Source organism: Littorina saxatilis, linkage group LG4 (genome assembly GCF_037325665.1).
Source record: "Littorina saxatilis isolate snail1 linkage group LG4, US_GU_Lsax_2.0, whole genome shotgun sequence".
Lineage (NCBI taxonomy): Eukaryota > Metazoa > Mollusca > Gastropoda > Littorinimorpha > Littorinidae > Littorina > Littorina saxatilis.
Window position 1 is genome coordinate 56,453,726 of NC_090248.1, and position 27,135 is coordinate 56,480,860.

Consider the following 27,135-nt stretch of genomic DNA (forward strand, 5'->3'; position numbering starts at 1 on the left):
TGAGTTTGCTATAATACTGCTACTACTACTGACTTACATAGATGAGTTTGAAGGACCCACTGTACTGCTCGACGGGAATCCCGAAGATGGAGTGCAGCTGACTGGACAGCACGTGCACGGCGGCCCCCGTGGTGAAGCCGCTGATGAGCGGGTCGGACAGGAACGTGGTGAGGAAACCCAGGCGTACCAGGCCAAGGAAAATCTGAACATGACGATAGTGAGGCTATTTCATCGTAGTCGTCATCATCATCATCATCATCAGCATCATCATCATCATTAGCATCATCAGCATCATCATCATCATCATCATCATCACCTCAGCAGCAGCAAACCGCCAGCTGTGTCACATGTCACTTTAGGCCAGTCGCCCACAGACCTTACCTGCATAACGCCCACGACAAAGGTGACGGACATGACGCATGAAACACGCTTATACCTGCATAACGCCCACGACAAATGTGACGGACATGACGCATGAAACACGCTTACCTGCATAACGCCTACGGCAAAGGTGACGGACATGGCGTAGGACACCTTGATGTGTTCCAGTTCGGACAGTCCAGTCGGGTCCGCGGGCAGGATCCCGCCAGTTCCCGTCAAGTTCCCTTGCTACACACACGACATTTTCATTTGTGCACTCATTGACATAATTCACTCCGGCTTTTATTTTTAGATGCGCAAGCATCTTTAGATACCAACGTGCGGAAACAAAATGGCCCCTCAAGCAAAGGGAGATTATTCATCGGTTCGAACAAAAATATCCAGTCCCATCACATTGGAATGCTTTCATAGATATCATCTGCATTTGTTATCATAGTCCTTGAGAAAAGGATATTTCTGACATGTTGTCTGTTTACAACTGAAGTGCAACAGAAAAAGGAACCTTGGACGCTAATATTCTGCCGTCCGTATCGAAGAATGTCTACAGTACTTATGAGAATTGAGAGCGAGGAGTACTGATGATTATGAACGAGGGAGATAATTCCACAAGCGTCCCCCCCCCCCCCCAAGCGCCTCACTAAACAAAGAAGGTCTCTCGGGATTCACAATGTGAGCTAAAAATAGAACATCTTTATTTAAAAAACATTCATGACATAATTCAAGGACTTTTGCAACAACAACAAAATAAAAATAGAAATTTAATTCGTAACTTTGCATTAAGGGCAAAATATAATTGTGACAATAAACAGACCGTCAAATTAGCTAGCGCTCTGCATGTAGCAAGTAGCATGTATGTAATGTATTGTGTGTATTACATGTAGCAAGGAACATATTTGTAATGCATTGTGTGTATTACATGTACTATGGAACATCTTTGTAATGTATTGTGTGTATTACATGTAGTAAGGAGCATCTTTGTAATGTATTGTGTGTATTACATGTAGTAAGGAGCATCTTTGTAATGTATTGTGTGTATTACATGTACTATGGAACATCTTTGTAATGTATTGTGTTTCTTACATGTAGTATGGAACATCTTTGTAATGCATTGTGTGTATTACATGTACTATGGAACATCTTTGTAATGTATTGTGTTTCTTACATGTAGTATGGAACATCTTTGTAATGTATTGTGTGTATTACATGTAGTAAGGAGCATCTTTGTAATGCATTGTGTGTGTTTTGCATGTAGTAAGCTTATTTTGACAGCAAGCATCTTCTCACCCGCGCTGTATTGCGCAATGCCAGGTCTGGCTTATGTAAATAATCATTATGGTAAATTTGCAAAGGATCGGTGTTTATATAGACACTTTTTTCATTGATGCCTGTCACGATCGGGTGACAGAGACCAAGAAAGTGTCACTCAGTGGAGTGCCTGTTCTTGGTCGAGTATGATAGAAAGCGCCTGTACGTGATATTGGGCTACAGCAGAGTTTGCTGACAGTGCTCAACTAGCACGGATGTTTTGTAGTGCACGAGTTTCACAGTGGGGGTTTCTGCTGTCATAGGGCTGACGGTTTTTCGCTGACAGCGCGCACGGGATTTTCACGGATTGAGTTTTCTCGTGTCTTTTTTCTGCTTGGGAGGCAGAATTGTGTATAGCTGGACTGGTTTTGTGACAAGGTCAGTCACGTGTTATTGGCTAGGTTGTCTGGGAGAGACACAAGGGCGGCGCACTTGACACCCAGCGGCAGAAGGGGAAGGATCTAATACACAGTTTCTAGAGTATGATGGTTTTTCACCGAATATTGTATTCGGCACTCTAGGGGAGCTTCCACCGGTTATTTCCTTCACACTGCCACATATTTTGCTGAGGACAAGTCGTCAACATTCCTTCGTCGGCGATGGCTTTCGCATAAGGATTCGACAAGGGGTTCTGGAGGTTTTTGGTCACTGTTGACGAACAGAGGCTGTTCCAGGGAGGAGGCGGACTTTGCTTCCATTGAGAGTACAATCATAGGCTTTTGAGGTAATAAATCATTATTTAACGCTGTTGATGAGTCTGTGTTGTGGAATGAAATACTCTCTGTTGTTCTTTCCAGGTTAGCGCATAATTTACTCTCTGTGACGCTAAAATACTAATCTGTATATGGGTTTTGCAGGTAGGGAGAGAAGGACGGAAAATGACTGTTTTGTTGTTGTAAAAAGTCCGTTTTGTGCAGGCCCACGTGCTCGATGAGATATTTAAAGATGACATGTTTAAAGGTGGTGGGTGAGGGGTAGCTGACATGTTTAGTGCACCGATGCTTTCTGTTTGCAGCCTTCGTTTCGTTTCGTTTTCCTGTAACTGCTGCACGGCTGCCTTTGGCGGGACACTGCTAGCTGCAGACGTTGGAGCTGGGACCTGAGGAAGCTACGCTAACGTATAACCGGCTAACCAGCAGACCGGCTAACCAGCGGACCGGCTAACCAGCGAACCGGCTAACCAGCAACCCGGCTAACCAGCATACCGGCTAACCAGCATACAGAAAGAAAGCTAAGTGCACCATGTCTTACGCACCCCGTTGACCACCGTTGTCTTTTCTTATCTGTGATTTCATTGGAGTAGTGACAACGTGGGGTGTGTGACACCTGCATGAACTAGAGCTTTTTGAACAGAACATTCTCATTTGACTGTATTTACACGGGATCAGCGTGTTACTATAATTTTCTATATACTACTGGCATTTTGTCAGTGATCACGGGTTTTTTACGTGTTGAGAACGTAAAAGGAACATATTTTGAGTGAAGGCTCGAGGGAGGTGGCGAGTTTATACATAAACAGGCGTCTGAAACTTATACTTTTGTTGACTCTATTTAATTGTATGACTGCGAGAGTGGATCGTGGTGTGGTTAGTTAATTAGTAGTAATTAACCGGTTCATAATCACCTTAAGTGATATACTGAAACGTGACACATGGGGGCCAAGCCGGGATTTACTCAGTTAATTTCCAACTGATAAAGACCCACCAATTAAGGATAACTAAGAGCAGATAATCTCGTCAGTGCTCGACTTATTTTCTGCTTGGTGCTACCCTTTTTTGTATAGTTTTGATCATATACCACACCTTAAGCGATTCACATCTTGCAGGAAATGTAAATTGTAATTTGTAAGCTATTGTATGCGCTAACTGTGATTACTTCCCTTTCCTTTGTTTGTGAATCTTTGTTGTTGTACGTTCAGAGTTTTCCGTTGCAGAGAGCTGAGCGGGGTTAGCGGATTTGTTATTCGTTTTACTCAGTTTTCTCTACATTGTTGTTTCGCATTCTGTAACAGGTTACATTTCTACCGTCTTGTTTTACTTGGATTTTTCTCCATATTTTGACTTTGTTGGAATTTTGGGGGGGAAGGGTCCGAGGACTTCTGTCCTAACCAAGGCTGTGGGAGACACTCTGTTTCACCGCAAAAAGCAGCCGATAAAGTAGGCCACGGCTGTGGGAAACATTTTGTTTCACCGCAAAAAGCAGCCATAAAGTAGGCTACGCGTTTTGTTCTACACCGTTTGGATTTTTCTTCTGCATTTTCCGGTTGCTGGATTTTTGTATCCACCGCTTTCATCACCGCGTATTCTAGCTATAGCTGCGTTAGACTTACTTTTGTGATAAAGCTTTGCTAAACTAACCATGGCTACAGGGGGATCTCCTACGAAGAGATTAACTTTTGAGACTCCTGGTAGCGAGGAACAGACAGAGCGAGACGCACGCGTTAGAGCGCGTAGTTTGCTTAAGCGCAAGGAGTTAGAACGTAAGGAAGACATAGAGCGACAGACGAGAAAAGAAGAGCTTGACAGACAAGAACGACAGGCCGAACGTGAGAGACAGGAACGACAAGACGAACGTGACAGACAAGAACGGAAAGAGAAAGATGAACGAGACAGACAAGAAAAGAAAGAGAAAGATGAACGAGACAGACAAGAAAAGAAAGAGAAAGATGAACGAGACAGACAAGAAAGGGAACGACAGGCCGAACGACAAGACGAACGTGACAGACAAGAAAGGGAACGACAGGCCGAACGTGACCGACAGGATAAGAAAGACGAGCTTGAGAGACAGGAACGACAGGCCGAGCTTGACAGACAAGAAAGGGAACGGCAGGCAGAACGTGACAGACAGGACAAACAGGCCGAACGCGATCACCAGCTAGAGCTAGCTAGACTACAGGCCGAGAAGGGTACGCTTACTCAGGCTAGCGCGCCGACGTTTGTTGCCGACCGTACGAGACTGCCGACGTTCGACGATGACAAGGACGAGCTCGACGACTTTTTACGCCGGTTTGAGCGCATTGCATCTGACCAGAAGTGGGAAGAGGCCACGTGGGCTAGCCGCCTTAGCACCTGCTTAAAAGGACGCGCATTGCAGCTCTACAACGCTTTGGAGGACGACGAGGCGAGAGACTATCAGGCACTAAAGAAGGCGTTACTCCAGCGCTTCAACCTGACTGCGGAAGCCTACAGACGACGTCTGCGTAACAGCAAGAGACTGAGCGGCGAGCTGAGCCATCAGTTTGTGGCACGCCTTAATCTCTACCTGCGGCGCTGGGTGGAGATGGCCGAAAAGGACTGGACCGTCGACGACCTTGCCGACCTCATAGTCATGGAACAACTGATGTCCAGCCTGCGACCTGAGGTGGTGACCTTCGTGCAGGAGCACCAGCCTAAGACTACTCAGGAAGCAGCCGACTGGATCAGAGTACACGAGGACGCCCAGGCGATCTCTGGCAAATCTTCAGGCTCACGGCCGGGAAAATCGGGAAATTCAGGTTCTTCAGGACCCAAGGACGGGAAGGACGATCAGGGACACAAAGGATCAAGTTCCAGAACTGACATCCAGTGTTATTACTGCAACAAGCGGGGCCACGTGAAGAAGGACTGCCACAGGAGACAGGCTGACCAGAAGGGCGTACACTTTGTTGGCAGTGAGGAGTTAAGGGACGTCACGAGCTCATGCACAATTCCACAACTCTGCGTTCCGTGCTCCAGGAAACATTTCCAGCCCCACTGCAACGTCTACGTTAACGGAGTGAAGGGCGAAGGTCTGCAGGACACAGGGGCAGACATGATAGTGGTTCGGGCGAGTCTAGTTCCAGCTATGGCCTACACAGGAGACAGCATCAGGGTGAGAATGGCCGAGGCATCTCACGCTTACGACTTGAACACGGCAGTGATCAAGGTCGTAACACCGTTGTTCACGGGGACCATTGTGGCCGTCGTCATGGACGATCCTCCATGCGACCTGCTCATTGGAAACCGGGTTCAGTTTGTGGACGGCGTCACCAGGGAGGTTCCCGTTTATCGGTCTCCCGACGTCATTTCAGTGCTCACGCGGGCACAGGCGGAGCGAGAGGACAAACCTCTCAAACCCCTACCTGCTGCACGAGCTGCCCTGGGGAACGTGACCCCCGCGCTTCTCGCGAAGGCTCAGGCATCTGATCCGACATTAGCGACTCCTCGGGAGCACGCGAAGTCGGGGAAGGTGAAGCTGAGCGGGAAGCATGGGAGGTCAAGGTTCCTCAGGGACAAGAAGTTGCTCTACCGGGAGTTCAGTAACCAAGAAGGTACATTCAAACAGGTTGTCGTGCCTCGCGAGTTTCGCGAGGGTGTCATGGCAACGGCACACGACTCGATTCTGGGAGGTCATCTTGGTACCAAGAAGACCACGGATCGTGTCTGGCGCCACTTTTACTGGCCAGGCATCTGCACGGATGTCCGACGTTTCTGTGCGTCCTGCGATAAGTGCCAGAAGGTGGTTGCCAAAGGAAGGGTGAGGAAGGTCCCCTTGGAGAAGATGCCGCTCATCGACGAACCCTTTCGTCGGGTGGCAGTGGACATCATCGGGCCCATCTTGCCTGCGTCTGAGGACGGAAACAGATACATTTTGACCATGGTGGACTACGCTACTCGATACCCAGAGGCGATCCCTCTGAAATCGATTGAAGCCACGCGAGTAGCTGAGGCTCTGGTTACTATGTGGTCCCGGCTGGGAATTCCATCAGAGGTACTCACCGACAGAGGCACGCAGTTCACGGGAGGAGTGATGGCGGAGGCAGCACGACTGCTATCACTGGAGCAGCACTTCACCACTCCTTACCATGCTCAGTGCAACGGACTGGTGGAAAGGTTCAATGGCACCTTGAAGACCATGCTGAGGAAACTAGCTCAGGAGAAACCACGCACGTGGGACAGGTACATCCCAGCATTGCTTTTTGCATACCGCGAGGTTCCTCAGGAGAGCTTGGGCTTTTCCCCATTTGAGTTGTTGTACGGCAGACAGGTACGCGGTCCCATGGCTATCCTGCGTCAGGCTTGGACGGACGAAGAAGCTGACGAGGAGGTGCAGACGACAGCGACCTACATCGTAGAACTCAGGAACAGGATTGAAGAGACCTGCAAACTGGCTCAAGAGAACCTGGGAAGAGCAGCACAGCGTTACGCGCGAGGATTCGACCGCAAGGCACGGCCGCGCAGCTTCAAGATTGGAGAACGGGTGTTGCTACTTCTACCTGTCAAACACAACAAGCTACAACTGCAGTGGCAAGGACCTTTTGAGGTGACAGCGAGGGTGGGCCAGAACGACTACAGGATCATGATGCACGGGAAAGCACGCCTGTACCACGCCAACCTGCTGCGCGCCTACATAGAGAGGACAGCCTACGGGGAGAAGAACAAAGACCAGAAGAACAAAGACAAGAAGACAGAGAAGGTTGCAGTCATCAGGGGTGAAACGAGGGGTTGCTCGTTTTTGAGGACGACCTTTCTGTCTGGAGACGGACCATCAACCTCTGCAATATCTTCAGGTTGCAAGGTTGGCAAACGCCAGACTTATGCGCTGGGCGTTGATTCTCCAACCGTACCAATTCACGGTACGCGTCATTCCGGGCGCCAACAATGTTGGAGCTGACTTTCTCTCTCGGGCTGTAGAGGAGAACATGACTGTGAGCGAAACCGAGGTTTCGTCTTGAAGAGGGGAGGTGTGTCACGATCGGGTGACAGAGACCAAGAAAGTGTCACTCAGTGGAGTGCCTGTTCTTGGTCGAGTATGATAGAAAGCGCCTGTACGTGATATTGGGCTACAGCAGAGTTTGCTGACAGTGCTCAACTAGCACGGATGTTTTGTAGTGCACGAGTTTCACAGTGGGGGTTTCTGCTGTCATAGGGCTGACGGTTTTTCGCTGACAGCGCGCACGGGATTTTCACGGATTGAGTTTTCTCGTGTCTTTTTTCTGCTTGGGAGGCAGAATTGTGTATAGCTGGACTGGTTTTGTGACAAGGTCAGTCACGTGTTATTGGCTAGGTTGTCTGGGAGAGACACAAGGGCGGCGCACTTGACACCCAGCGGCAGAAGGGGAAGGATCTAATACACAGTTTCTAGAGTATGATGGTTTTTCACCGAATATTGTATTCGGCACTCTAGGGGAGCTTCCACCGGTTATTTCCTTCACACTGCCACATATTTTGCTGAGGACAAGTCGTCAACATTCCTTCGTCGGCGATGGCTTTCGCATAAGGATTCGACAAGGGGTTCTGGAGGTTTTTGGTCACTGTTGACGAACAGAGGCTGTTCCAGGGAGGAGGCGGACTTTGCTTCCATTGAGAGTACAATCATAGGCTTTTGAGGTAATAAATCATTATTTAACGCTGTTGATGAGTCTGTGTTGTGGAATGAAATACTCTCTGTTGTTCTTTCCAGGTTAGCGCATAATTTACTCTCTGTGACGCTAAAATACTAATCTGTATATGGGTTTTGCAGGTAGGGAGAGAAGGACGGAAAATGACTGTTTTGTTGTTGTAAAAAGTCCGTTTTGTGCAGGCCCACGTGCTCGATGAGATATTTAAAGATGACATGTTTAAAGGTGGTGGGTGAGGGGTAGCTGACATGTTTAGTGCACCGATGCTTTCTGTTTGCAGCCTTCGTTTCGTTTCGTTTCGGTTTCCTGTAACTGCTGCACGGCTGCCTTTGGCGGGACACTGCTAGCTGCAGACGTTGGAGCTGGGACCTGAGGAAGCTACGCTAACGTATAACCGGCTAACCAGCAGACCGGCTAACCAGCGGACCGGCTAACCAGCGAACCGGCTAACCAGCAACCCGGCTAACCAGCATACCGGCTAACCAGCATACAGAAAGAAAGCTAAGTGCACCATGTCTTACGCACCCCGTTGACCACCGTTGTCTTTTCTTATCTGTGATTTCATTGGAGTAGTGACAACGTGGGGTGTGTGACACCTGCATGAACTAGAGCTTTTTGAACAGAACATTCTCATTTGACTGTATTTACACGGGATCAGCGTGTTACTATAATTTTCTATATACTACTGGCATTTTGTCAGTGATCACGGGTTTTTTACGTGTTGAGAACGTAAAAGGAACATATTTTGAGTGAAGGCTCGAGGGAGGTGGCGAGTTTATACATAAACAGGCGTCTGAAACTTATACTTTTGTTGACTCTATTTAATTGTATGACTGCGAGAGTGGATCGTGGTGTGGTTAGTTAATTAGTAGTAATTAACCGGTTCATAATCACCTTAAGTGATATAGTGAAACGTGACAATGCCATAGGATAATTGTATTGACTGATTTCGTATGAACATGTTTTGAATGTGATACTCCCTGTTCCATTTATTCATAACACATGTTATACAGTACTTTTACACCTATAATTAAACCCCATGTATACTTGGAGGCTAAAGTGTGACCACCGTCCCCACCTACCTACATATCTTATGTTGTTAAATTCTGTGTATGCTGTATGTTATGGTATGTTTATGTGTATGTAAAAGAATTAAAAAATTAAAAATAAAGGTCTGGCATATGTTCATGTTAACACTAACCACGAGCGACCTAACGTCTGTAAGAGTGTAACACGTACCGCTTGCAGGCTAACCACAAGCGACTTAACATCTGTAAGAGTGTAACACGTACCGCTGGCAGGCTAACTACGAGCGACCTAACGTCTGTAAGAGTGTAACACGTACCAATGGCAGGCTAACTGCGAGCGACTTAACCGTGCCGTCTGTAAGAGTGTAACACGTACCGCTGGCAGGCTAACTGCGAGCGACTTAACGTCTGTAAGAGTGTAACACGTACCGCTGGCAGGCTAACTACGAGCGACCTAACGTCTGTAAGAGTGTAACACGTACCGCTGGCAGGCTAACTGAGAGCGACTTAACGTCTGTAAGAGTGTAACACGTACCGCTGGCAGGCTAACTGCGAGCGACTTAACGTCTGTAAGAGTGTAACACGTACCGCTGGCAGGCTAACTGCGTGGCTTAACGTCTGAAAGAGTGTAACACGTACCGCTGGCAGGCTAACTGCGAGCGACTTAACTTCTGTAAGAGTGTAACACGTACCGCTGGCAGGCTAAGTGCGAGCGACTTAACGTCTGTAAGAGTGTTAACACGTACCGCTGGCAGGCTAACTGCGAGCGACTTAACGTCTGTAAGAGTGTAACACGTACCGCTGGCAGGCCGGCCGACACGTTCTGGAGGATGCTCTGACTCTGCTGTCTCTCCCAGGCCACGTGACCGTCTTCAACCACCGCTCCCACCATCAGACTGACCACGGCGAACGTACCTGTCGTTGTCATGGTAATTCGTGTTAGAACACAACATGTATTTCATATTTTGTTTGTATTTCAACGCAACATGTATCACATCTTGTTTGTATTTCAACGCAACAAGAAGGACTAACCTACAAATATATGTTTGGACGTGGTAAAGAGGGAATAACCTACATATATATGTTTGGACGTGCCAAAGAAGGACTCACCTACAGAGATATGTTTGGACGTGCTAAAGAAGGATTTACCCTCAGAGATATGTTTGGACGTGCCACAGAAATACTAACCGACAGAGATAAGTTTAGACGTGCTAAAGAAGGACTTACCTACAGAGATAAATATGGACGTGACAAAGAAGGACTTACCGACAGAGATATGTTTGGACGTGCTAAAGAAGAACTTACTGACACAGATATGTTTGGACGTGACAAAGAAGGAATAGCCTACAGATATATGTTTGGACGTGCTAAAGAAGGGCTAACCTACATAGATATGTTTGAACGTGCCAAAAGACTAACCGACATAAATATGTTTGGACGTGCCAAAGAAGAACTTACTAACAGAGATATGTTTGGACGTGCCAAAGAAGAACTTACCAACAGAGATATGTTTGGACGTGCCAAAGAAGAACTTACCAACAGAGATATGTTTGGACGTGCTAAAGAAGGACTAACCAACAGAGATATGTTTGGACGTGCCAAAGAAGAACTTACCAACAGAGATATGTTTGGACGTGCCAAAGAAGAAGTAGAGGACGACGGGATAGAACGACGTGTACAGGCCGTACACTGGGGGCAGACGAGCGAGCAGAGCGTACGCCATTCCTGAAACAACAGAATCCCTGAAAGTTACATCCCTGAGTGTTACAACATCCATCAATCAATCAATCAATGAGTCTTATATCGCGCATATTCCGTGGGTACAGTTCTAGGCGCTCTGCTGTGATGCCGTGTGAGATGAAATTGTATACGGCCAGTAGATTGCAGCCATTTCGGCGCATATTTACCTTTCACGGCCTATTATTCCAAGTCACACGGGTATAGGTAGACAATTATTAACTGTGCCTAAGCAATTTTGCCAGGAAAGACCCTTTTGTCAATCGTGGGATCTTTAACGTGCACACCCAATGTAGTGTACACGGGGGGAGGTTCGGACACCGAAGAGAGTCTGCACACAAAGTTGACTCTGTGAAATAAATTTCCGCCGAACCTGGGATCGAACTCACGCTGACAGCGGCCAACTGAATACAAATCCAGCGCGCTACCAACTGAGCTATATCCCCGCCATGAGAGTTACAACATCCCTGAGAGTTACATCTATGAGAGTTACAACATCCATGAGAGTTACAACATTCATGAGTGAACAACATCCCTGATAGTTACAACATCAAGGAGAGTTACAACATCCTGGATAGTTACAACATCCCTCAGTGTTACAATATCCCTGATAGTTACAACATCCCTGATAGTTACAACATCCATGAGTGTTTTAAAACCCAGGAGAGTTACAACATCCCTGAGAGTTCCAGCATCCCTGATAGTTACAACATCCCTGAAAGTTACTACATCCATGATAGTTACAGCATCCCTGAGTGTTACAACATCCCTGATAGTTACAACATCCCTGATAGTTACAACATCCATGAGAGTTTCAACATTCCTGAGAAATACAACATCCCTGAGAGTCACCACATCCCTGAGAGTTACAGCATCCGTGAGAGTTACAACATCCCTGAGAGTTACAACATCCCTGATAGTTACAGCATCCCTGATAATTACAACTTCCCTGAGAGTTACTACATCCCTGAGAGTCACCACATCCCTGAGAGTTACTACATCCTTGAGTGTTACAGCATCCCTGATAGTTACAACATCCCTGAGAGTTACAACATCCCTGATAGTTACAACATCCCTGAGAGTTACTACATCCTTGAGTGTTACAGCATCCCTGATAGTTACAACATCCCTGAGAGTTACAACATCCCTGATAGTTACAATATCCCTGAGAGTTACAACATCCCTGAGAGTTACAACATCCCTGATAGTTACAACATCCCTGAGAGTTACAACATCCCTGAGTGTTACAACATCCCTGAGTGTTACAACATCCCTGATAGTTACAACATCCCTGAGAGTTACTACATCCCTGAGAGTCACCACATCCCTGAGAGTTACAGCATCACTGATAGTTACAACACCCCTGAGAGTTACTACATCCCTGAGTGTTACAACATCCCTGATAGTTACAACATCCCTAAAAGTTACAACATCCCTGATAGTTACAATATCCCTGAGAGTTACAACGTCCATGAGAGTTACAACATTCATAAGTGAACAACATCCCTGATAGTTACAACATCAATTCGAATTACAACATCCTGGATAGTTACAACATCCCTCAGTGTTACAATATCCCTGATAGTTACAACATCCCCGATAGTTACAACATCCCTGAGTGTTTTAAAATCTCTGAGAGTTACAACATCTCTGAGAATTACAACATCCCTGAGAGTTACAACATCCATGAGAGTTACAACATCCCTGATAGTTACAACATCCATGATAGTTACAACATCAATGAGAGTTACCACATCCCTGAGAGTTACAGCATCCCTGATAGTTACAACATCCCTGAGAGTTACTACATCCCTGATAGTTACAGCATCCCTGAGTGTTACAACATCCCTGATAGTTACAACGTCCATGAGAGTTACCACATCCCTGAGAGTTACAACATCCATGAGTGTTACAACATCCCTGGATGTTACAACATCCATGATAGTTACAGCATCCCTGATAGTTACAACATCCCTGAGAGTTACCGCATCCCTGATAGTTACAGCATCCCTGAATGTTAGAACATCCCTGATAGTTACAACATCAATGAGAGTTACAACATCCTTGATAGTTACAGCATCCTTGATAGTTATTATGTAAATTAAATATGAAATTAATATGTAAAGCGCGGAGAGCACAGTTGTGGTTCGCGCTATATAAGCTTTCCATAATAATAATAGTTACAACATCGCTGATAGTTACAACATCAATGAGAGTTACAACATCCCTGAGAGTTACTTCATCCCTGATAGTTACAGCATCCCTGAGTGTTACAACATCCATGATAGTTACAACATCCCTGAGAGTTACAACATCCCTGAGTGTTACAATATCCCTGAGATTTACAATATCCCTGAGAGTTACCCCATCCTTGAGTGTTACAACATCCCTGATAGTTACAACATCCCTGAGAGTTACTACATCCCTGATAGTTACAGCATCCTTGAGTGTTACAACATCCCTGATAGTTACAACATCAATGAGAGTTACAACATCCTTGATAATTACAACATCCCTGAGAGTTACAATATCCCTGATAGTTACAACATCCATGAGAGTTACACCATCCCTGATAGTTAAACCATCCCTGATAGTTACACCATCCCTGATAGTTACACCATCCTTGATAGTTACAACATCCCTGAGATTTACTACATGCTAAGAGTCAGAACATTCCCGAGAGTTACAACACCCTAAACCCAATCGAACACTTTTGTGGACATCATGCAAAGGAGGATTAATGCCCTTGTCCAGAGACCCCGGCACAGCTGCCGAGACCCAGGTGTGGGCTCAGGTCTGTCAGCAACAAACGAATAATCTCGTCCTCTCCATGTACCGGAGGTGCGTCGCAGTAATACAAAGGTTAGCAGTGTGATATAAAGGCAAGCAGTGTGACATAACGACTAGAGTGTGATATAAAGGCTAGCAGTGTGATATAAAGGCTAACGGTGTGATATAAAGGATAGCAATGTGATATAAAGGCTAGCGCTAGCAGTGTGATATAAAGGCTATCAGTGTGATATACAGGCTAGCAGTGTGATATACAGGCTAGCAGTGTGATATAAAGGCTAGCAGTGTGATACAAAGGCTTGCAGTGTGAGATAAAGGCTAGCAGTGTGGTATAATTAAAGGCTAGCAGTGTGACATAAAGGCCAGCAATGTGATAGAAAGGCCAGCAGTGTGATACAAAGGCTGTCAGTGTGATAGAAAGGCTAGCAGTGTGATATATCAATCAATCAATCAATGAGGCTTATATCGCGCATATTCCGTGGGTACAGTTCTAGGCGCTCTGCAGTCACCATAGACTAGCAGTGTGACAAAAAGGCTAGCAATGTGCTACAAAGGGTAGCAGTGTGATAGAAAGGCTAGCAGTGTGATGTAAAAGTGAGCAGTGTGATGTAAAGGCTAGCAGTGTTATGTAATCGCCTAGCTCACCCTGGGGGATGTGCATGATGCCCACCGTGAGGCCGGCGATGAGGTCGCAGGGCAGGTCGTAGAGGGCGCTGTAGCCCTGCAGGATGGTGAGGAAGGGGAAGAGACGTCGCACGAACACCTTGGCCCCGTCCCACGTGCAGCACGAGCACGTGTCGCGCATCTTGTTCAGGGAGCGCTTCAGCACTTCGTTCCGCTTCATGCTCTTGACACGTGACTTCTTACGACGCAGGCGCCGCTTGATGACCTTCTTGGCCGCGGCGTCAGTGCCGCCCAGCTGGTAGAGCGAGATGCGGAACTCCGGCTCCTCCTCCCCCTCTCCCTCCTTCCCCTTTTCCACCTCGCCCGGCAGGCACGGGTACAGCTCTGGGGACAGACACGTTGACAGTTAGATTTAGACAATAGGAAGTTTGAGATGGGAAGAGAAAAGAAGTTCTCCCCTTGTTCGCGGTTGCAACGAAGGAATACGCGCGTGTCGCTACTACAGCGATGAATAGAATAAAGGAATGTATTTCGTTTGACTGGTCACGGCGGCTCCGCAGTGCCGATTTGATAATACCAGCTGTCTCGTTTCTGCTCAAACACATCAGACACTCCGACCACTACTTAACACATCATATAATCAGACCACTACTATTCAACACATCAAACACTCAGACGACTACTCAACACATCAGACACTCAGACCACTACTCAACACACCAGACACTCAGACCACTACTCAACACATCAGACACTCAGACCACTACTCAACACATCAGACACTCAGACCACTACTCAACACATAAAACACCCAGACCACTACTTAACACATCAAACACTCAGACCACTACTCAACACATCAAACACTCAGACCACGTACTACTCAACACATCAGACACTCAGACCACTACTCAACACATCAAACACTCAGACCACTACTTAACACTCCAAACACTCAGACCACTTCTCAACACATCAGACACTCAGACCACTACTCACCACATCAGACACTAAGACCACTACTCAACACATCAGACACTCAGACCACTACTCAACACATACTACTACTCAGACCACTACTACTCACCACATCAAACACTCAGACCACTACTCAACACATCAGACACTCAGACCACTACTCAACACATCAGACACTAAGGCCACTACTTAACACATCAGACATTCAGACCACTACTCACCACATGGAAAACTCAGACCACTACTCAACACATCAGACACTCAGACCACTACTTAACACTCCAAACACTCAGACCACTTCTACTCAACACATCAGACACTCAGACCACTACTCAACACATCAGACACTCAGACCACTACTCAACACATAAGACACTCAGACCACTACTACTCACCACATCAAACACTCAGACCACTACTCAACACATCAGACACTCAGACCACTACTCAACACATCAGACACTCAGACCACTACTCAACACATCAGACTTTCAGACCACTACTCAACACGTCAAACACTCAGACCACTTCTCAACACATCAGACACTCAGACCGCTACTCAACACATCAGACATTCAGACCACTACTCACCACATCAAACACTCAGACCACTACTTAACACTCCAAACATTTAGACCACGTCTACTCAACACATCAGACACTCAGACCACTACTCACCACATCAGACACTCAGACCACTACTCAACACATCAGACACTCAGACCACTACTCAACACATCAGACACTCAGACCAGTACAACTCAACACATCAAACACTCAGACCACTACTCAACACATCAGACACTCAGACCACTACTCAACACATCAGACACTCAGACCACTACTCAACACATAAGACACTCAGACCACTACGAGTCATCACATCAAACACTCAGACCACTACTCAACACATCAGACACTCAGACCGCTACTCAACACATCAGACACTCAGACCGTTATTCAACACATCAGACACTCAGACCACTATTCAACACATCAGACATTCAGACCACTACTCAACACATCAGACATTCAGACCACTATTCAACACATCAGACATTCAGACCACTACTCAACACATCAAACACTCAGACCACTTCTCAACACATCAGACACTCAGATCGCTACTCAACACATCAGACACTCAACACATCAGACACTCAGACCACTACTACCCACCACATCAAACACTCAGACCACTACTCAACACATCAAACACTCAGACCACTACTCAACGCATCAGACACTCAGACCACTACTCAACACAGCAGGCATTCCGACCACTACTCAACACATCAAACACTCAGACCACTTCTCAACACATCAGACACTCAGATCGCTACTCAACACATCAGACACTCAGACCACTACTTAACTCATCAGACACTCAGACCGCTACTCAACACATCAGATACTCAGATCACTACTTAACACGTCAGACACTTAGACCAGTACTCAATACACCATAGAATGTAATTGCTTCATGCATTTTTCTCCTCTTGGCGGCTTCACCAGCCGACTGAAAAGTATTTTGCTCACAAGGCCTACTGGAAGAAGTAGGCTTTGCTCTTAAACGATTTATGACGTCAATCAATAGTCATATCACACAAGGAACTTTTCGGCGGGCGAACGTATTACAGTTTGGTTCGGTTTTATACACGGAGAGGCTTGAATAGAATAAGAAATAACAAGTTTGGAACTGAGACCGAGCTGGCCGTTATAACGCAGAATGTATTGTTTTCTGTTGTTCACAACAGAAAGTCGCCATCGTTTATGGGGCAAGCATCTCCCTTACGGAGTGAAGTCTCTTTTGTTGTCGCTAGTTTCTCGTTCGCTCATGAAAGCAGAAGAAGTTAAACAAAGAAGAACAAATTAAATTCGGCGGTTAGTTCCGTGTTCGTAACTGAATACCAAAGAACTGGTCGCAGTAGTGAATACTTGATTACAGATGTCGAAAGGTGCCAGAACGGACGATAAACTAGCGACAACAAAAGGGACTATACTCTGGTGAAGAGTTTACGAGAGTTGCCTGAGCTATACTTGACTGCAAGTACAGTACTATCTTCCTAACAGAGTCAGGCTTAACGCCCTACTGAGAGTGAGAGGGCCCGTCACGCATTAAGCGTATCGACCGGAAGTCAGCCAGCAACTCAGACCCTGTCCTCTGAAGCCGCCCTCACACCCAGCAAGCAACCCCTGCACCTCAGAGCTCTAGTGACGAAATGAGAGCAAAGAAACAGGTGAGGGACCCAGGCGGCGAGGTCCCTTGCACATGGTCAATTACAGGCTGCTGCCCCCCCCCCCCCCCCCCCTCCTCTTTACGCCTTGACCAGCATAGCGTGACCGGCGCTGAATGAAACAGGTAATGAGACACAACAGCTGTTGTAAGACTTAACGATATAATACCAAAGAAAAAGGCCCTCACATCGCTTTTACCTGGGACTCTGCGTTGTAAATAATTCGACAACACAAGAGGACTGTCTTCATTTTGCAAAAGAACGTGTTTTGAAAGCTTAATTACATTTCTTATAACAGGCAAAGAAATAAAATTAAGGAACAGTGAATTCCCAAGATTCGTCAGATTTGTCAAATTCGCCACAAACTTCCTGAAAACGGTCAGATCAATGGTATCCCTTTAACATCCAGATCAGTAGTATCCCTTTAACATCCAGATCAGTAGTATCTCTTTAAGATCCAGATCAGTGGTATCTCTTTAACATCCAGATCAATAGTATCTCTTTAACATCCAGATCAATGGTATCCCTTTAACATCCAGATCAATGGTATCTCTTTAACATCCAGATCAATGGTATCCCTTTAACATCCAGATCAATAGTATCTCTTTAAGATCCAGATCAATAGTATCTCTTTAACATCCAGATCAATAGTATCTCTTTAACATCCAGATCAATAGTATCTCTTTAACATCCAGATCAATAGTATCTCTTTAACATCCAGATCAATAGTATCTCTTTAACATCCAGATCAGTGGTATCTCTTTAACATCCAGATCAGTAGTATCCCTTTAACATCCAGATCAGTAGTATCCCTTTAACATCCAGATCAGTAGTATCCCTTTAACATCCAGATCAGAAGTATCTCTTTAAGATCCAGATCAGTAGTATCTCTTTAAGATCCAGATCAATAGTATCTCTTTAAGATCCAGATCAGTAGTATCTCTTTAAGATCCAGATCAGTAGTATCTCTTTAACATCCAGATCAGTAGTATCTCTTTAAGATCCAGATCAATGGTATCTCTTTAACATCCAGATCAATGGTATCCCTTTAACATCCAGATCAATAGTATCTCTTTAAGATCCAGATCAATGGTATCTCTTTAACATCCAGATCAATGGTATCCCTTTAACATCCAGATCAATAGTATCCCTTTAACATCCAGATCAATAGTATCCCTTTAACATCCAGATCAATGGTATCCCTTTAACATCCAGATCAATGGTATCCCTTTAACATCCAGATCAATGGTATCCCTTTAACATCCAGATCAATGGTATCCCTTTAACATCCAGATCAATGGTATCCCTTTAACATCCAGATCAGTAGTATCCCTTTAACATCCAGATCAGTAGTATCCCTTTAACATCCAGATCAGTAGTATCCCTTTAACATCCAGATCAGTAGTATCCCTTTAACATCCGATTGTCGATTGCTTTAGACAGGATTGGCATAGTTCCCTTGAATCACACGTTTTTTATAATGTGTATTCGTTATTTAAGCAGTCCTTGTGTATGAGTGGTTATTTGTATCAGATAAGAAATGTTCATTTGAGAAGAATGTTAGCACGTTTCAGATTTGGTATGTCACCCTTAAATAACCACTATTTCGTCCTTGTCCGATTGAAACCTCGTAAATCGATTTTGAGCGTTTCGAGAAAAACACAAAAAACGTCTTTAAAAAATAACTTGTCATCAAAATAAGCCAATTTTTTCTGCACATGATCTACGAACACAAACAAATTACTGTGTGTAATTAAATAGTGTTGGTCACAATTAAAACGCACGATATTCAACAAAATTGCAAGATACGAGTTTTTCTTTTTTAAAACCCGACCAAACTTGAAGACTTACAAGGTTTTATAACATAGCCAAAGAACAAAAAAGACAAAAACAATGTTTTATACGCAGTAAACACACAATCGTTCTTTTGTCACAATGTTCATTTGTTTTTTGATTGTACAAACCGATGTATAATCATTCTTGTGTAAAATGTCCTTGCAGTCTCCTTGCAACCTTGTCAATTAACACACAAACAAAACCAAGTGTAAACTGAAGCTTATCAGTACATAACATTCTTTGCTTGCAGGAAAGCGTAAACATCCATACAGGAGCCTTTTTGTATGCACAGAAAACAGAGTATTCCTTGAAAACAATGAGATATCTTAGTTTGAGTGCAATTGTCATCTAAATGTCCTTGAACAGCTAGTAGTATGCAGGATGACCACTCATGAGAATGCAGAGCTTAACGACCATAGGGTAGACCATGTGTATTGGTATGAATCTACTGGAAAAACCTCCTTGACATGCTGAAGATGCTGCCACTTTTTATGTCTTTGATGGTCAGCCGTACTCAGTAGAGCTGGGGGATGATATTGGGCTCACCATGTGCTCTTCTTCGTTGTGAAAAAGGCCACCACTCCTCAGAATAGATGAGCTTGTAGCGACAAGTACCGTCAGGCAGGTACTTCGGACTGCGAATATCCACCAATTATGGATCCCCAGAAGTGTCTGAGATCAAGAAAGTCCTTGAAGAATGTGTGGGCTACCTGGACAACTTTGTAAGGTTGCCTTTTTCTTGCAAAGGTGATGACTTCAACGTATTCGGCAGGCCAGACTATCTGCCTTCGTCTTAGTTTGTTTTTGATAGCTGGGTGTACAGAGTCTACTTTCATCCAGGTATGACCTTTCTCAGGAAACTTTTGGAAAACGACTTTTCCTTGACTGACTGCAAAGTAAAGATGGGCGTTTCCCAAGACTATTAAACTGCGGTTCTGGCACCCACAGCCGTCATTGTAGATAATGATTGCCTTGGTTGTTTCGCCAACTGTTGCTTTTGACTTATCTTTTTTGACTCATCCTAAAAGTAGCAAGTAACCTCTGTGTCACTCAAGTTGTACAATGTGAAGACAGTAGTGGCAGCACAGCTTGGCCTTGGAGTATTTGTCGTTTGCTTATATACATAGGGCCAACAAGTCGACCTGCAGATACATGGTGAAAACTTGGACATCACCATTCTCTTTAGCAACCCTCTTGTCAATGTTCTGTTATTTGCAAGCTTCGTCTTTGCGTTGAATGTGCACCTGGTACACATGCTATGGGATGTTTCCGTACTTGGATTCACAGCAAACGTTGCATTCATAGTTTTTGGGGTTGGTGAATCACAATGTTTGGTTTGCTTCACTACTTCCATTACTCCTGGAAGATAGTGATTTTGTTTCCAAGCGAAATCTGCACCATCAATTGACTCCTGCTCGCTCATTTGGAGCTTGCACCAGACAGAGCAAACATGACTCCTAATGCAAACAAGTCGAGCAGATAAAGTTTGTGTCATGCTTTACAGTTGTTGGGTCAATGCAGTCCACATGAAACTGACCGTGATAATGGACACAGTACACTCACGAAACACAATCAGAGTCCATACGAACAGTGATGTCATCTATGATAAGTTCCGTTTCGAAATCCCATGGTATAGAACTTTTATTCAGGCACACACAGTACATCAAGCTAAGATATTCAAGCGAAGAGAATTGGCTTTCAGGTGTGAAGGACTCACTTCCAGAGCTGACGGACTGCATTCAGACACTAGAACACAACTTCAGTACGTGATAATATGCATACCTGTACATCTTCATCTAACAAATAAGATCAAAAGTGAGATATGTCAGAATACTTCAACTACTTAATCTCTCTTTGTAGTTATGTTTTTGTACTCAGCAAAGGAAAAATACTAACAAAACAATCATTTGAACAATAACTGATGTCGTAGAGTGTCATTTTACTACACAATACGTAATGTGGGCACTTCTAGCTTCATTAATGACTCTAATATTTAATTTTATCTAAACTCTGACATGTTACCGTAGCCTCGTATCTAACGGAAACAGTTCATTTACCGCCGTGTTTAGATATTAGAAAACTTGTAAGTCGACATACGAGGTTTGCATCGGCCAAAACTGAAAAACACACGAACAAAAAAAAGCTCGTAACTCAAGTTACGTGTAATTTTGGTTCGAGGTTTTGCCAAAATGATATACGAGGTATTTTTATACCCATTTTTAACTGACTTCCAGCGATCTTAGGCTTTCACCACAATAACCAAAAAATAGAGAAAAAATCGTAGATTATATTGATGTAAAAAAGTAGATTTCGCAAAAAATCGAGTTACGAGGTTTTAATCGGACAAGGACGATTTACAGTATAAACCCAATGTGAATAACGTAGACAGATTTTGCCCTTTGTGCTCAGATGATACACTGGAGACGGAAGTACATTTTTTACTTGTTTGTCCCGCATATAATGAGATCAGAGTTGAATTAATAGCCTCAAAGTATTATCGGAACCCATCCATGTTTAGAATGTGCCAATAACTATCCTCAACAAATGGCCAAGTGGTAAGACAATTAGCAACGTATAATTATTTACAAAGCACTACGATTTCGCACTGATTCTCTGGAAAATGCTCAGTTGCAAGATGCAGGTCCATAATGTTGCTTTTTCTGCTTATTTTAAACATTGTTCGCTTGTATAATGTGTCACCAGTCTTGTTATGGGCCGGAGGCCTAACAAATAAAATTTCCGACTCCGACTCCGACTCTCTCTCTCTCTCTCTCTTGCGAGTGCAAAAACTCTGAAACCTTTATTTAGTATACATAAAAGAGCAATCAAAGTTATTTTATTACAAGTCTCGGTTTCCAACGAAGACTATAAACTTTTAAACATTCTTCCTCCTAAATCAAGACTCATGTACAATAAAGGCGTGTTGATCCATAAACTCATAATTGGAAGAGCGCCTGCACCTCTTTCTTCTCAATTCACTTCCCACAATTTAAGAGACCCGACAAAAATGTATGCTCCTAGGCCTCTGCCTCGTATAGATCTTTTTAAGTCCAGCCTACTCTTTTCGGGGACTAATCTTTGGAATTCACTTCCAAGCGGTCTCAAACATTCTGTCAATGCCAAGACTTTTAAAGACAGACATTTCTCATTCCTTATACATGGCACATTTCGTTCTCACTTAGCCTGAACATGTTTATATTGTTGATGCCTTATTTGTAGGGGAAAGTCGCTAAACCTGGAACAGCTAAGGAGAAACAGCCGTACCAGACAAAAAGCGTTCTTTATATTGTCACATACTAGACTCTATCAGTAAATAAACGAACCACATAAAATAAAATAAAAGTCACGCAACTCATCAGACTGATCATAATAAAAATGTCTGCATTTGTTCCATGTTGGACGCATGGGTGTGTAAAGTGGAACACTGTGTTGTCAAACTCGGAACACATACAAACACACCCTGACTCTCTTTCTAGCTCTGTCTGTGTCTCTCACACACACACACACACATATACACCCACACACTCTCATTCACACACAAACAAGCACACATTGCCACACACACAAGATAAATAAATACGTCATAACATTTTGATTAAGCCATTTTATGTAAATGGTTTTTTTTCAACATCATATTTTGATTTTTACCAAGGAAATAACAAATCGGATAACAATTTAAGCCTTAAACGAAAAACAAAAAGATAGATAAGGGCTAGGTCTAAAAAGGACTGAAAAACAAAACCTTAAAAAAAAAGAGGACAAAATAGGCAAAGAACCGATTTCGCAGGCAATGTCCTTTGTCTTCTACTGTCAGCACAGTCATTGTGTGATTACTGTGTGCACTTCTGGCACTATAACATATACCAAGTGCTTTCCCCCGGGATAGAACGCATCGTCGAGAATGTTCTCCTTATTTCCCTCTGATCAGAAGATATTCCCCTCTTGTTTCTCTGAGCAGAAGATTTTGTAGCTTCATTCGTTCCTCTTTTCTGTTGACCTGCACGCCTTTTGCAAGTGAAATCTCCAGCTTTTGCTTGTAAGGAGAAGATTGTTTTTTTCGTGATGATCTCTTAGACGAGCTTGTGGTTGTGCGTTGCAGGACATCAGCAGCAGTTTACATTTGCTGCTGACACCAAGCAGTCATAATGACCAGAGTCTCCATGTACAGTGTACAAAACAACGATGGGGGTGACGTTTATTTCAGCTTCAAGAATGCTATTGATTAGTTCTTGTTCTATCTCTGGTGTTAATGTAGAAGGTCTTCCTGTGAACTTTACTTCTTCTTTTGCAAAATTGTTTGTTTTCTTCTAAATGACTTTTAAGAGTTGTGACAGTAACACCATATGCTCTGGATGCGCAACGCAAACTCATATATATATCCGTTTTTCACTGCCGACAAAGCGCAGCCCATTTCTTCTGGTAACCACCGCCGTTCGGGTCTCATAATACTGTCAAACAAATCAATCAATCATTCAATAAAACTTATAGAAAGGAAAAACACAACAGAACCGAAAAGAGAATTGAATACGTGAATAAAACAGCAGTGTTCTGTTTATTGTTTGATGAGGGTAAGATGGAACAGAATGCGGCAAAGCTGGAACACTGTTCCATGTTTGCCTCTCTTATGTGTTCCATCATTGCCGCATGGCACCTGCATGGATTTCGCGTTTTTCTGTTGGATACACGTGACGTTTCAAATCTTTTTTTCCGTTCAAGTTATTGCAAATCTATGAAGGTTTGTCACAGCAATCAACATTTTACGTGAAAGTATATAGATAAAAAGTAATCATTCGAATTGTAGACGGTAGAAATAAGAAGAAGGAAGAACAGTTTAAAAAACGTACCATTTTTTTCCCCGCTGTAGTCATTGTTTTTGCTGGAATAATATCAAGGAATGTCACTAGACATTTCTGCAAAACAATTGTTCGTGAATTGTTCCCCGTTGATCGCATATTGAGGTGTTCCAAGTTGGCCAACTGTTCCGGGATTGGCGACTTTCCCTTACCTTTTACACGTTTCAGTAGATAAATGTACCTAATTAATGTCATAACATGACTTATATAAATGTAACGATGCTGCATTGCTATTACTTGCAACGTAGTTGCTTCATTGACTCCTCAGTTTCACGGATTTTTTCTTCCCTCGAAGTTTCACACGTTTTTTGTTGCTTGAAACAGTTTTCATAATACCTTTGACAATAATATGTCATGTTCGTTTGTCTGTATATTTTTGTTTGTTTGTTTAGTCTGTTAATCGTGTGCTTGTTTGTCGTTTGTTTTTATTACTTCTTTAATTGATATTCCAACATTTAAAAAAAAAAACGTATTATCATTAGATTAAACCCTCCCATGGGCGAGGGCTGGATGTAAAAAGCACCTGTTTGCTTATGCCACTACCCCTGGTAAATAAAGAATTTGTCATTTGTCATTTGTCATTTGTCATTGTCTGTCTCTCTCTCTCTCCCTCTCTCTCTCTCTCTCTCTCTCTCTCTCTCTCTCTCTCTCTCCCTCTCTCTCTCTCTCTCTCTCGCTCTCTTGCTCTCTCTCTCTCGCTCTCTTTCTCTCTCTCTTTCTCTCTCTCTCTCTCTCTCTCTCTCTCTCTCTCTCTCTCTCTCTCTCTCTCTCTCTCTCTCTCTCTCTCTCTCTCTCTCTCTCTCTCTCTCATGTAGCAGTCTTATTGAAGAAAACAACCCTATCTGAGTTAGACTACATGAACTTAGGCATTCTTCCTCTGAAGGCAAGGCTAAGTTATAATAAAGGTACCCTCATGAATAACATTATTCATGGATGTGTACCTCAAACCATATTTTCCAAATTCACGTTAAAAGCGTCACGCCAATTGATGAGACTGAACATGCCTCTGCCTAGGATTGACCTATTCAAATCTAGTTTAGTCTATTCAGTTAGCAGTCTCTGGAACACTCTTCCGACAATCCTACGGCAAACTAGCAGCACAAACGTGTTTAAGACCAGATATACGTCTTATCTCATGAAGTCTAAATAAACATCTGTTGTCGCTAGAATGATTGTTAAAACCAACAACCAGTGCTTTTTAACGATGAATTATTATTTTTATATACACTGATTTTTTCGAATGCAGTGTATGTCAATGGGAATGGCATTTACAGCTTTGTTGCGTCAGTGCAATCTACTCTATAATACTTAACTCATGTTAAATGAACTTACATTTTTCATTTAAGCAATGTATTGTATGTAAATTGATGATATGTTCTTACTTTCATTTTATTATAATCATGTAGCAGTAGTTTTCTTTACTTGCTTACTCTTTAGCAATTTTAGACTAGTCCCTCTTTAGGGCGAGGGCCAGATGTAAAAAAGCAGATCACTGCTTACTGTATTACCCTCGTTAAATAAAGAATTGTTCTTGTTCTTGTTCTTGTTCTTGTTCTCATCACGATTGTGTTGAAGTAGCTTGCTCTTTCTGTGATGTCACGCATGACCAGTGACGTGTGTCATCAAGACTATGTTGAAGTAGCTTGCTCTTTCTGTGATGTCACGCATGGTCAGTGACGTGTGTCAACAAGACTGTGTTGAAGTAGCTTGCACTTTCTGTGATGTCACGCATGATTAGTGACGTGTGTCATCACGATTGTGTTGAAGTAGCATACACTTTCTGTGATGTCACGCATGACCAGTGACGTGTGTCATCAAGACTGTGTTGAAGTAGCTTGCACTTTCTGTGATGTCACGCATGATCAGTGACGTGTGTCATCAAGACTGTGTTGAAGTAGCATAAACTTTCTGCGATGTCACGCATGATCAGTGACGTGTGTCATCAAGACTGTGTTGAAGTAGCATACACTTTCTGTGATGTCACGCATGATCAGTGACGTGTGTCATCAAGACTGTGTTGAAGTAGCATACACTTTCTGTGATGTCACGCATGATCAGTGACGTGTGTCACCAAGACTGTGTTGAAGTAGCTTGCACTTTCTGAGATGTCACGCATGATCAGTGACGTGTGTCACCAAGACTGTGTTGAAGTAGCATACACTTTCTGTGATGTCACGCATGATCAGTGACGTGTGTCACCAAGACTGTGTTGAAGTAGCATACACTTTCTGTGATGTTACGCATGATCAGTGACGTGTGTCATCAAGACTGTGATGAAGTAGCATACACTTTCTGTGATGTTACGTATGATCAGTGACGTGTGTCATCAAGACTGTTGAAGTAGCTTGCACTTTCTGTGATGTCACGCATGATCAGTGACGTGTGTCATCAAGACTGTGTTGAAGTAGCATACACTTTCTGCGATGTCACGCATGATCAGTGACGTGTGTCATCAAGACTGTGTTGAAGTAGCATACACTTTCTGTGATGTCACGTATGATCAGTAACGTGTGTCATCAAGACTGTGTTGAAGTAGCATAAACTTTCTGCGATGTCACGCATGATCAGTGACGTGTGTCATCAAGACTGTGTTGAAGTAGCTTGCACTTTCTGTGATGTCACGCATGATCAGTGACGTGTGTCATCAAGACTGTGTTGAAGTAGCATACACTTTCTGTGATGTCACGCATGATCAGTGACGTGTGTCATCACGATTGTGTTGAAGTAGCATACACTTTCTGTGATGTCACGCATGATCAGTGACGTGTGTCATCAAGACTGTTGAAGTAGCTTGCACTTTCTGTGATGTCACGCATGATCAGTAACGTGTGTATCCGCCGTGCAGCAGTCCCGGATAATCATGACTGTAGGGACGATTAACAACAATAACTAATAACCATCCGCCGCGCAGAGACCCCCCAACCACCCCCCCCACCAGCTGTCCACCTATTAAATCACAGTAGTAAGTCAGGGGACTGCCAATTGTTCGCAATGCTCGCACATCACAA

The 27,135-nt window shown here is 43.9% G+C and overlaps 1 protein-coding gene across 1 annotated transcript in view; it reads right to left on the reverse strand.

Moving 5' to 3' along the window:
* Positions 1–27,135, reverse strand: part of LOC138965134 (prestin-like) — a 58,247-nt gene that overhangs the window by 24,930 nt on the left and 6,182 nt on the right. Inside the window, exons 2-6 of the mRNA XM_070337258.1 lie at positions 14,245–14,607; positions 10,687–10,797; positions 9,872–9,987; positions 490–609; positions 38–202 (exon numbers count right to left, since the gene is read on the reverse strand). Coding sequence (XP_070193359.1) covers positions 38–202; positions 490–609; positions 9,872–9,987; positions 10,687–10,797; positions 14,245–14,607 — 875 coding nt within the window. The remainder of the gene's footprint in view (positions 1–37; positions 203–489; positions 610–9,871; positions 9,988–10,686; positions 10,798–14,244; positions 14,608–27,135) is intronic.